The 13,062-nt window shown below is 32.5% G+C and overlaps 2 protein-coding genes across 2 annotated transcripts; one reads left to right on the top strand and one right to left on the bottom strand.

Moving 5' to 3' along the window:
* Positions 1-291: 291 nt before the first annotated feature.
* Positions 292-3,164, bottom strand: LOC105333715 (UDP-N-acetylglucosamine transferase subunit ALG14). Its single transcript, XM_011436848.4, has 5 exons — positions 3,005-3,164; positions 1,837-1,991; positions 1,340-1,462; positions 1,107-1,166; positions 292-978 (listed from the first exon to the last, which is right to left on the bottom strand). Exons 1-5 carry the CDS (start codon positions 3,129-3,131, stop codon positions 808-810), a joined length of 636 nt encoding a protein of 211 aa, XP_011435150.3. The 5' UTR covers positions 3,132-3,164; the 3' UTR covers positions 292-807.
* A 68-nt stretch (positions 3,165-3,232) lies between these two features.
* LOC105333724 (TLC domain-containing protein 4-B) lies at positions 3,233-11,407 on the top strand. Its single transcript, XM_011436860.4, has 7 exons — positions 3,233-3,386; positions 6,723-6,923; positions 7,399-7,488; positions 7,756-7,814; positions 8,293-8,387; positions 8,908-8,981; positions 9,205-11,407. Exons 2-7 carry the CDS (start codon positions 6,754-6,756, stop codon positions 9,512-9,514), a joined length of 798 nt encoding a protein of 265 aa, XP_011435162.2. The 5' UTR covers positions 3,233-3,386; positions 6,723-6,753; the 3' UTR covers positions 9,515-11,407.
* The last annotated feature ends 1,655 nt before the right edge of the window (positions 11,408-13,062 follow it).

The raw sequence follows: 13,062 nt of genomic DNA, 5'->3' as shown, positions 1-13,062 counted from the left end.
TTCTTTTAAGTAAAAGAATGACAACTTGTCCAAATACATACATGGGTACATGAATCTGGTCTCTTAAATTAAAATAGATAGAATGAAATGTTAAATCTTATTCAGTGGCAGATGGTATAGGTAAATCTTATAGGGTGGATGATATTCTGAGATCTGTAGTTTGTATACAGAAAGATAAAATTAATTTTTCATTTTACAAGTAAGGTCGCTTGAAATAAAACCTTTTATAGCCCTTTTCAATAGAAATTGCATATATTAGAATACTGGAAACTGTTATATAACAACAGTAAATACTTGTATGTCTTAAAAATCTTTATTACAGATTTTCTTTTGAAGTATTTATACATTATGTATTAAATACGCGTACATGGGTTTTCAATTCAAATTTTTTACTCCTGTTGTAGAGTTGAGATTAGAGAATGACCTTTGGATTGTAAAGATGGAATACTACCGGTATTCACTGAAATACTTAACTGTTCATATTAAGTGTGTCTGTGTTATGTCCAAATGTTTGAACTTAACAGTGGAGCACTTGCTATTTTGCTATCATAATGATTTTGTTCTGTATTAGTCATACTGACCCAAATAATTATTAAGTATGCTCAAGTTTGTGTTACATGTACAAGAACAATCTTAACCTACTTAATGGACAGGTCTATCAATCCATTAGTTGCATTCATTCAAAGTCCAAGTATCTGACAATATCAAAATTTACAAAATGGTATCTCTTCTTGACCAATATCTTTGCTGGAAGCAATTACTTATTGCACTTTCATGAAAGACACATGGCAGTCATGAGACTGATGGTCAGACAAGCTTGCCGATGTACTGTGTCCTGGGAAACTTGGTCTGTAGTGAGGGCCACTGAACTAACATCTGGTCAGCCACATAATACAGCATCCATGCTGACATGGACAGGGTGTCCACACGACATATGCTCTCCACGTACACAATCTGAACCCTACCCAGACGCAGTATCTGTAACATGGATAAACATAAAAATATTCAAAGATGCTGAATATATTTACCTGTAATTATAACATTCAAAGATGCTGAATATATTTACCCTTAAATCAATCAAATCTCATAGGAGTTCAAAAATTTACCTTTAATAACAATCCTGCCAGACATATTGGAACACAGGTGCCTGGGCCATTGCATAAAATCTGAAATTAAATTTGTATAATTTTTTTCTTAAAATTACAACACAAGTATTGACAAAGTGGTCCTTGCTGCAGTTTTAAACAGTGTAGTCATTTGATGAATTTGTTGTAAATTTAAATGTTCATTTTTCTCCTCCCTCTTTGGTTCTTTGACAAATATAACATATAATACTTACAAGGTCAGGATTACAGCTGAAGACGACAGGAAATGATTTGAATAAAGCATAAAGGGTTGAAAGTACGGTACTCCCCCAGGGTTGTGCTACTTCTCGGCTTCTGGGAATCAAAACCAAGGAGAACTGTGGACAAAGTAACACAAGTTTCAAAGCACTGAAACAGTAGCAACAAATGAAGCAACGGCAAGCTGATAAAAGAACCTATTTACTTATCATGATGTGATGCACTGATGAAACTGGATCAGAAATTAATCATTGATTCAACAACATCATTCAATAATAGCTAAGTACCATGACTTGTAAAATTGCATGTTTGAAAATTTGATGAAAATGGCTTATTGAAGACCTGTAAACCATTCAAGTAATTGAAGTTTGATTTATCGATAATAGATGGACATATTTCATTAAAATTGAATTCAATCATTACCCATATATTCAAACTAGTCATTTATAATTTATCATTGTCAATGGGTAACAATAAGTTTGCAATGTTCCACCTCTGGTTTAGAGTTTTCTGTAATATTTTTCTGTTGTTCAAACTCCTCCACTTTCTGCTTGCTCATGGTATCAGTGTTGGCAATGACATAATACCGAGGACGGTAGTGAGGACCCAACCCAGACAAAAGGCTTAACATCTCTTTGGTATGTCCTCCTAGAAATGAACATCAATCTTAAGTGATAGACAATAGAAATTTATTGCTCATTGTGGACAATATGAATTTAATGCATATCAATTTTAAGTTCAGGGCAATATAAACCTTTTCATGGTAATTGGTTGTTACTATCAAATCAGTTTGATCAATGGTACGATATATAGTTCAATTGGTCTAATGCCTGACTAGAGATTTAAGGGTCAAGTCGTAATTTCTTTTATTTCATTACATTTGGTGCTATGTCCAGGATGACAGGGGCATTAACTCTTGTGATCAAACCTAGTCTGGTCTGTCATTATAGTGTATTTCCTATCCCATTACATTTGGTGCCATGATCAAACCCCTGGAACTGACAGATTAACTTCTGCCAATGTAGAAGAACCTGACGTAGGTTGTTGATCTGATCGTTCTTGGGGATGGGGAGATTGCAGCAGTTTGACCATGACAGTTTGATCAATGGCCCCAAACACTGTAGATTTCTTATTTTATGTGAGTATTTCATTACGCGATTCAATCCTTTTGCATTAAATCATGAGAATATAAAATCTCAGAAGAGACGACCGTCTAAAATTTTCAGTCTCAACGAATCTCCCTGAGATAATACACCATTGGGAGAGCATCTGACTAGAGATTCAGGGGGTCTTGGTCTAGTCTGTCATTATCACATTGTATTACTAACATCATTTGTATTTCAGTATCACTGTTCTTAACTAATTGATGATGACACTAAACCAAAGCTGCTAGAAAAGCTGCAACAGGCCAGATTACTTTAATAAAAAAAATTGAAAATAGAACAAATTCATATGCTGAACGAGGGTATAGAATAATTCAAAGTACATGTATATCAAATTAACAAACCAACTACGGTATATTAAATATATTTATAACTGTATAAGTTTGTATTACCATATCCAATTATTTATTATAAATAAATGTAAAGCATAAGCATGCGACACAAACTACTCCCCTGAACTAATTAAATATATCAAACTCAATGCATTTCTGAGTTTACCTGATCCCATCACAGCCAAAACCGATGCTGTCCCTTTCCTTTTATTAGCAGAAAGGTTGATGACAATACAAAGAATACAAATGACCAGCAAAACTGTACACCCAACTGCTGTCAACAACAGCAGCATGGTTATAACTTTTGTTTGTGGATGTCGCAAACCAATTAGATTATCCTCTAATTTTCCCACCAACCTATTGTGATTCATGAAAATATTATATTGTTTCTATTATTATGATTGATTTGTATGAAATATTTACTTTGATCGATGAGCAGACGTTGGTATTGTAGAAGCAAAGAATTACGACATTTGAGATTTCGTCTGGGGTTCGTTTGTGATGTTGTTTACAGATATGGATTACGTGTCTTTACATCGTTATTTCAGGTAATTTTCTACAGAAAGTAATGTAAAGAGTGAACAACTTTTCACTGAAAATTAATTTTAAAGTATTTAGCACAAATAAAGTTGATTGATAAAACGTAAAACTGCACGTTGTTTGAAAACCGCCTCGTTCGAATTTCCTCACCGTATCAAATTATTGTGTGTATTTTTAAAACACGTGTTAGCCTTCGTATTTTAAAAAATGCCATGTTGTAACAGTCAAATTATGGCAAAATTAGTTTTTATCTTTATATTTTTGTCATATGTCATCAAAATTATAATGTAACTGGTATCATTAAGTATAATTTTAATTTTATCCATGGTTGGTTTAATACAACAATAAACCAATATTTCTTTCTGGAACTTTCTGGAATGTTGTTCATGAGAAATCCTACTACTGTCTTGTTTTTATAGATAACATGGTATAAACTGTCCTTAGATGTCAGTAACTATTGCTCAAATATTTGGTATAAATTTTTCATTCAACTCGTTTCAAATTGTGTTAAGACTATAGTAAATAAAATGCTACTGGCGTGCGACCAGTTCTCACCGAGTACCATTTCTCGCCAGTACATTGTGACGTCATTTTAGCAACACATAAAATTACTTATGAAAAAGGACGTCACAATGTATACTGGCGAGAATTGGTGCTCGGTGAGAACTGGTTGCACGCCAGTATAGTTACTTTAGCAGTGTCTTCAATCGGACCTTTAATGCAGATTTGTTTATTTGTACATAATGATACTGGTAAAAAAAACTAATTAAATGCCTCTTAGGCCCAATCTAGCATGAGGTGAAGACATTTGTCACATTAACAGTGTATGTGCTATCAATGAAAGTGTGTTAAGTAATACATGTACCTACTTACTGTAAAAAATAGCATTTTGATTTGTCAAAACAAATAAACAATGGCTTAAAGTGTTCAATCTTTCTGACTGACCTTCAGTTCGTCTGTCAGTCTGAGATCACATGTCCAAGACATATCTTCTCTTCCCTTGGCCCAATCTGGTTCATACTTTACTTACAGAGTGCCTTTTCGTAAAGACTGAGCAGTGACCATGAACCAAGTGTCTAGGTCTAAGGTTAAGGTTAAGGACTTAAGGTCATAGCAGAAATCCGAAAAAATCTTTGTCTGGTTCATATATTCTCTCCTCTCGGTCCAATCTGGCTCACCAAAAAAAAAAATCAGAGGTATTTATACCCCTCTCTTTAGCCTATCTGGCTTATACTACACTTAAACAGAATTTTGAGTAAAGGATGTGCAGTGACCTTAAACCAAGTTTCAAAGACAAATGTGAAGGTCATCGCAGATCTCTTGAAAATCAAGTTTTAGTCTACAAATTATTACTCATTGGCTTAATCTTGCTCATATCAAACCTGAAAAAGCCTGTTATAGTCTGTCCCAAGATATTTTTGCCGCATATTTTCTTAAATTATTCAATATTTATAAATACCTCTTGGTTCAGATGATGTTCATCCAATAGTATGAAAAAATCCCAAGATTTCCCCTTTGAAACACCCCCTCTTGCTTGTTGGGTATCAGTACACGGCAAAAAATAAAAAGTCTACGAGGTTTTTCCATTGCCAAGGAGATGAAGACGCCCGGATGATAACGTTGAAAAATTGCGCGAGGTGTCCCGAGTATTTCCGAATGGAGAAAAGATGTCAACATTCCCCATTATAAATCTCCGAGGAAATCTGTTTTCGTTCCTGTGAATTTTTACGAGGGAAAAATGATAATGTGTGAATGAAGTTATCTTGGGAATTTTCCCTTTCATCGATTTTAATTGCACTTCAGTCACATGTATGTGTATTTTTATTAAAAACCGTTCAAATATGCAGCATAAATATCTTGGGACAGACTATAGTAAAGGCTTGCCTTCAAGTTCTATGCCAACCGAAATTTTTTAAGTATATAACATTCCACAAGTTGTGTGGAGTGTAAAGTTTTTGGCCAATCTGTCAGTCATTCCTTTATATTTTTAAGTGTTACTCCTCCTAAACTGCGTTTCACTGTTCCTGAATCTTTGTAGATATTTAGGACAAAATATGTACTGTTAGATGTGCATATTATAAGGTCTGAGGATATTCTGATTCCATTAATTTTTTGGAACGTAGAATTGAATTTAGTGATGAGCAGAATGTAAGAGCAAGTCCTCTAAAACTGCTGCATGGAATCTCATGAATTGTTGGTGGTATTTTGGATACAATTTTTATGTGTTTATATTTGACACCTGGAAATTCATAAAATCATATAGACATAGAATTCAGCTTAATTGTTATAAATGCTTAGCCATGGTACTAATCCATAGTAATTTTTTTAAACATTGAAACAATAATTATTTCATTAAAATTGGTAAAAGAAAGATCTTTATTATCAGAAGGTGTTCCTGTATATGTGTAAGTTTGGTGGTGATCAAACCCGAGAGAAGACATCGCCTTAAGATACACATTGATAGAAGTTACCTGTCTCTTAGTGGGCCAAAGTATATTGGTAAATGCACGTAATATGTAAGATGTATATGCTGGTCATAACCTTTCATGAATTATCTATAGTTTCCTGTTAGATACCTGGTTATATTCCTGGTACCTGGTAAGTAGATTTCTAGTCCACAACACATTCTTCATACACCATCTCAGCACTGTCTGTTAACTGGGTCATACATCTTGTGTCACGGGTGTAAATCTCATTGTTGTCGATCTTTAGGTGAGGTGTATCTCAAACATTTTATAATTACAGTAGGTGTTGTGTAATTGAAATATGAATAAATAAACCTGATATATGGATTTCTAGAGAATTTCAATACAGTTTTTGAAATCCAGCACAAGCTTTGGAAGAATTAAATTCCATATGGTATCATAAAAATTTATGGATTTGACAGTAACCTTATAATCACAAATGTGCATATTAAACATCTATCCTGCACTTCTTTTTGCCATATGAAATACAGACATTCAGATACCATTGTAGTGGTCTCTGTTTATCTTTATTGTTTTGTTTATTTTAAATTTGGTTAGATGGAGTATAAATACACGAACAGGTGATATGATGCAATTGAAAATCAATTGAATTATTGATAATTTGACAAATGATGCAGTCTTAGTTTAACATTCATTAGAATATACAAATGTTCAAAGGACATATACTCATGTTATTGTTTATTTATTAGTCAGTTTTGAAGGGATACTGACTTCAGTGAACCTTGTCACTGTATCTTGTATTAATGTTTATTATACTCTGTGTCAGTGACTTGTTATCACATGATAACACCCGTAGATATTAGTACGATACAGTCAATTATATCAAAGGGCACTGCACACGCTCTCTGTTCCTTGTAGGCCCAGACTGTGATGCCTCTCAGCAGCCATCATGTCCAGTGTTCAGTACATGGAGTTTGACAGCAGGTACTTGCCTGCTACATGCATCAGTTTTCTCTTTTTTCTGTTCCTGTTCAAGTTTGCCAGTCCAAAGTTGTCCAAGAAAATCTTTGCCAAGTACAACGACCTACCTGAAGCCAGTAGAATTGACTGGGACACCAGGTATGTTTATCTAATTAGGAAACATCAGGACATGATTGATTATTGTTACTTGTGGTGTCATGCTCATACAGAGTACTCAATCTTTCAAAATGGTATCTTGAGCTATGGATACTTTTGATATTTAGTGTTACAAAGGTACATGTATCTATTAAAATAGACTAGGTACAATACATGTTCCTTCTATTTTGTTTACTGCTGACATGAATGGGACTGTCAATTCATATAGAACATAATAGTCCTCCTTCATCAAGATGATGTATTGTATCATTATTCAAGGTTTCATTGAGAAATATGACACAGTGGTATTAATTAATAGCAAATGAATCTACTGAATTTGTGCAGTTCATTTATGTTTATGATGTGAATACATCCTATGTTTGAAGAGAAGACGAAGTAGATTTTTTTTCTTCTTAGTTGAGTGGCTTAATTGCCCAGGTTTTGTTATGACGCATAATTCTGATATTGTCTGTTTCAGAGTCAATTCCAGTGTTCATGCAGTGATAGTCAGTTCTATGTGTGTGTATGCATATCTGTATGATGATGAGTTACAGACCAATCCCATATGGTATTGATTTTTTAATAGATTCTAAAGAAACTTTTAATAAATGTGTTGAAATACATTTTGCAAAAATACCTTATGAAATCAATCAAATTAAAATTAGAATTGTAAAACTGCTCCTCTAGACTATGCATACTGTAGAGAAGTGGTTTTACAAGTCTTATTTTAATTAGATTGTCGTGAAATACAAGTTGTATAAATGTATCACTTATTTATCTATAGGCTGAAGATGTTATTTTTTATGTACTTGCTTATAAACATTTTTGTTTTCAGGCACAACAGTCCCACCGTAAGAACGGAGTGTGCTGTAGTCATGGGATACATGTTGGCCGGTAAATAAGTACAATATAAAGTGTTTATATATATATTGAGAACATAGATAAAGAGAAGAAACAAGATGATTCATACGTCCTAGCTAAGTAACATGAAGAGTTACTCGAAATATCCTTGAACCATGATACAGTGCAAAGTTTATTTTTTAATGGGTTCTTAACTAATTGTACAACCTCAAAAGGTACTGATAGTAGTATATGTTTAAGTATTTAAATTCCCTCCTAGACTTACATTTTCTTTTTACTTCGCTTGTGGAGGCAGGGAAATTGACAAAGGATTATATATATATATATTTTAGATATAAAATATCTTGTGTTGTATCAACAACAACAAAATAATGCATAGAGTAATTCATTTTCTATAGCAATTTTTTGGAGCCTTATTCTGTTAAAAATATTTAGTTGTTTGATATATAATCTATTAGACTTATAGCAATGATACTGACTATTTCCAACTTGACTACATTTACAATTACAGATGCAGTGATGATGACAATCTATTACAAGCAGATTGGTGAAGTTTTCTTCTATTTCCATCATGCAGCTTCAATATATGCTTACTATTATGTTGTGGTGAGAACCTATTTGGAGTATATTGCAATTTTTCACACAGAAATTAATGTATTGAAATTTTGGATACTATGACATACATATATATATCAGATTCTGAATAAATAAAAAGTGAATTTCCTATTCCAACCAAAACCAGGTCGCAGTAATTACAATGTATATAGGAAAAACATTTCGGTTTGTTTTATTAATTATAATTGCTTTCACTCGGCCCTTTTGAGATGTCTAAAATAATCTAAATACAGATTGAAACAAAAAAAAAAAAACATGCTATTAATTATACATGATTTAGGGTCAATCAATTAACAAGAAACACACTATTTTATTACGGCCTGACAGCTTTAATGCCTGATTTACTCATTGGAATAAATGGCTGCTTTTTGCTAACATGCTTTCTCTGCATGGATTATATTTTGATCAGAAGATTGCTAACAGGTCATACTTATCCATTTACATGTACATTCTACTTTCTTCCATTCCTTTATCTGATTTTTTAAAACTTGATATCTGTTGATCATTTCAGGTCTATGGAGTAATGACCGGTTTTGCCAATTATCGACTGCTAGCTGAAATATCCACCCCTTTTGTAAACAACAGGTACATTTGAATATTCTATCACATAACTATTATATCTACTAAAATGGGCTATAGCTAGAACCAGTAATTTTGTATGTTATAAATGTATCAGGTAGTACAAATTATATGTATGTAAAGGGAGATAGATTTGAAACAATCAAGACATTGTGTTTACCAAAAAGCAAAGGGTGCCTTTGCTATTTTATTCTTAACATTGCATTTTGCTTTTGTGTCTTTTTGTTAGATACTTTTTTGATGTGCTTGGAATCAAGAAGACAGATCCTTTGGGATTTACCAATGGAATCCTAATGACGCTGTCCTTTTTCGCTGTTCGGATTCTCGTAATGCCAATTTACTGGATGAAAGTTTACCAAGTGTATGGAACAGAGGCCTTTTTGAGAACGGGGCATGTCCAAATGGTCCTATTGGTGACCTGTGTTGTTCTTGATATCATCAACTTGTTTTGGTTTTATAAAATGCTGAAAGGTGTCCATAAAGTGTTAAGGGTTAATTTTGATAAAAATTACAATGATACTTCGAGAAAAATCCAGTAGAAGATTTTAGTTTTACATGTTGTGTTTATTTTTTGTTTCTGGAGATGTAGAAAGGAATGGAGTTTACTGTAAACCCTGCTGTGTGCATTCTTTTCTTTATTTTTTTTCTTTTTCCTTTAAAAGGAATTTTGTGATATTGAGGACCATTGCTTTCATTTACATTAACTGTATGCCTTGAGTTAAGGGGAGGTTTTTCTCCCCCCTTTTTTTTTTACTGAAGAGTCAACCATTCTCTTAGTAGGAAACTTCAGGGGTGATATAGAATACGACTATGCTTTGTGGCTTTGTTAGCTAATGTAGTTGTGACAATCTTTTATAAGCAAAGTTTTAAACTGCTGAAGGATATAAAAAATGCTTTTTTGCAAATTCCACCTTTTCTGTGTTTGAGTTCGTAGAATTAAGACACATTACCTACTTGCCATGATTGATTTAAAACCATTTCCTTGTTGTTTTAAGAGGTACTTTTTATGGAAATGTTTGTAAATGAAATGAGAAGTGAAAGATCATGTGTTTTAGTCCCAAAAGTAGAATAAGAAATGTTTAACTTTTACATTATTGCTGTATTTACTTCTGCAAATAGTTATTCTGAATGTCAATGCAATATAGTGATAATGAAGGTTGTGAAGGTTTTGTGTTGTGAAATGAAAAATGCAGTGTAATGTTTTGAAAGATACTATATGATTTAAGAACAGCTCTGAATATACAGTCTTATAATCTACATTATTATGAATATACAGTATGTCTTGGGAGGGGGAATAGGGTTACAAAATATTCAAAAATGGGGTGAATAATAAGCCCCTGTATATGTGTGTTGGGATTTTTTTTAATGTTAAATGGTGGCAAACAACAACATATATGAATTTCTACATACTGTATTTTTTTGTCATGAAAAAAGTAATAATTAGATCATCTAAGAAAATATCCACATATTCTGTATTCCAGCAACTGAATTTTTTGTTACAATATGAAAAGAATAATTACAGTAAAATATGGTTATAGCAAACACACTTATAATGAATTGATGCTTACTGCGAAGTGATTTTCTTTCCCTATGACTTTTTTACATAATGTGAACTTGACAGTTATAATGAATTACACTTAAAACGAAGAAAATCACCTGTCCCTGGCATTCATTATAAGTGTGTTTTACTGTAGTGCTTGTATTAACATTAGGGACGTATATACCGGTACTATGTTATATACTGTAGAAGCAGAAATATTCGTTGAGGATTTTATTTCGTTATTTTTGTTGGCAGTATTTATCCAAAAAATTAAATTCATGATGAATTTTCAACCAAAGTACACGTTCAACTCGAGTGATTCTTAGTCAAGTTAGTTTGGTGGACACCAAAAAGCATTTAATCCTCATAAATACAGAGCTTAGAGATTACGATATGACGAGATTAAATCCCAACAAAATTGTATTTTATTTAAAAACAGCAAAATTTTATCCCAACGAATGTATGTGCTTCTACAATATATCTCTGATGAACATGCAAGATAGTACTAAAAAAATCTGTTAGGATAAAGGCATAGTTAAGATTCTGATAGAAACAGAAGCTCAATATTTGTTTAAAATATAGCTGCATGATGTATAATGGACTTGTTTTTCATTCAGCATCTACTATGTATGATTTTTTTTAAAGAGAAGTATATTGTTCATGCCAATGTGTTTCAAACAACATGCTACCTGTACTGTTGATAGAATTAGATGTTGTTGTTGCTGTTATTAAGATCTTTGAAGTTTAAGAGTTGGTTTCTTTGAGAAAGAGTCAGAAGAGTGCTGATAATTGCATTTTAGATGATGATGCATTTGTGTTTGTTAATGCACACATATTTCCAGTTGTTAATTCAAATACTGTTATTTGACACAATAAATGATAGTGAAATTCCTCATCGTGTTAATCAAAAATTTCATTTATTTTTTTCATGTCTGGTTTCAAAAATTATTTTAAGAACATTCCAATCTCATTGAAATTAGATTTGGAAATCTGCTCCTCTACCATACATTGAACAAGATATTGTTCAGGAGGGAATATTAATAAGATTGGGAACATACGTTTTTAGTGACTCTGATTTGGTTATCCATTCATTTGTTCTACATCCGTCAGCTGACATACATGGTAATAGAATACTGGATATGATGATCTTTACAAGCGTGTTTTAATTACACGCAGCCACATATTTTTGCAGTCATTTTCATATAATTCTGTAATATTCTATTTGTATCTATAATATGGTGCCTTGTAAGTGAAATTTCAAATCTCGGTCCGTATTTCAGCAGTATATGTAAACACACAAAGCAAAATTTAACTGGACTTCATTTTACTTTTATTCCAAATTGATAAAAATTTTACTCAATCTTATAAGTAAATTAAGACCAATTTGACTAAAATTTGAACATTTACGTTCCTGTATTTGTTTTATATGTTGCTGGCTTTAAAGCATGTTTTCTACGCCTCGCCACACACACTGACATAATTACCCCCCCCCCCCACCCCCGCCCTTTTTTCCCAAGGAAATGTGATATTAGCGAATTTAGAAATTCAGAAAACTTTTTGATCTACATGTATTTGTTAAGTTTCTCGAAATTTGATATACTGTCCAACAACAGGGGGTGATGATTAGGTCATCTGAAATTCACTCTTCTGTACCTAATTTCTGATGAGACCTCCCACCCCGATGCCTCATGCCTGCCATATACAATGTGTGGCCTTTCTATTATGTAAACTATGATACTATTAACACCCTCCCCCTTTAAATTTATTTTGAATGTGTTGAATGTATAAATGTATATTCATATTTCGATGTTGTAATTTCACACTTAACGTTATAGAAAGATATTGGCCTCCCACTGATATAATCAGTGATATAATCGATACATCGTCAGAATCCAACGGCTGTTACATGTATCCACTTATACGTATTTTTTTCATTTTAAACAAAATTTTATTCAACATATACGTATTTAATGGGATTGTGTTGTAGACACAGCCTATTTTAGATTTCTTCTTGCATTAATGTCAAAATTAATTCACTGTTTCAAATCTTGACAAGCAAAATATAAACGGGGAAAAGTCAAATCATTAATCATCAATTTTATCTATATGATACTTTTAATATATCTTGGTAGTCTGACACTAAACGTTGCCTCTAGTGATTGTCTCCTTTAGTCAGTTTGTTAAAAAAATTTAAATTATATCATACAGCATAAAAAATCGCCGATACTATATCAAAGAAAATTCGTTTCTGTGTATGAATAAATCTGATGCTGCATTTTAGCAATGAATATGAACGTCATATGTTTCCTATATTATAATTCATCAACATTCATTGTTTTTTAATATAAAGGAAACCTACCCTTATGAATAAATTTAATTCAGTCTTTTTAAAGCTTTTATTTCAATATTTACCCCCATGTTTAACTTCATTTCATCACTTATACGCAAAAGACACAAATTTTTGTATAATTGTTAGTTACTAATATAGGGCGCTATTCGGCATCGATACTATTTTAAAAAATTATAAAGTACGAAAACACAGTTTGA

This window comes from Magallana gigas, chromosome 7, assembly GCF_963853765.1.
Source record: "Magallana gigas chromosome 7, xbMagGiga1.1, whole genome shotgun sequence".
Taxonomy (NCBI): Eukaryota; Metazoa; Mollusca; class Bivalvia; order Ostreida; family Ostreidae; genus Magallana; species Magallana gigas.
This window is presented reverse-complemented; position numbering and strand designations above follow the sequence as displayed.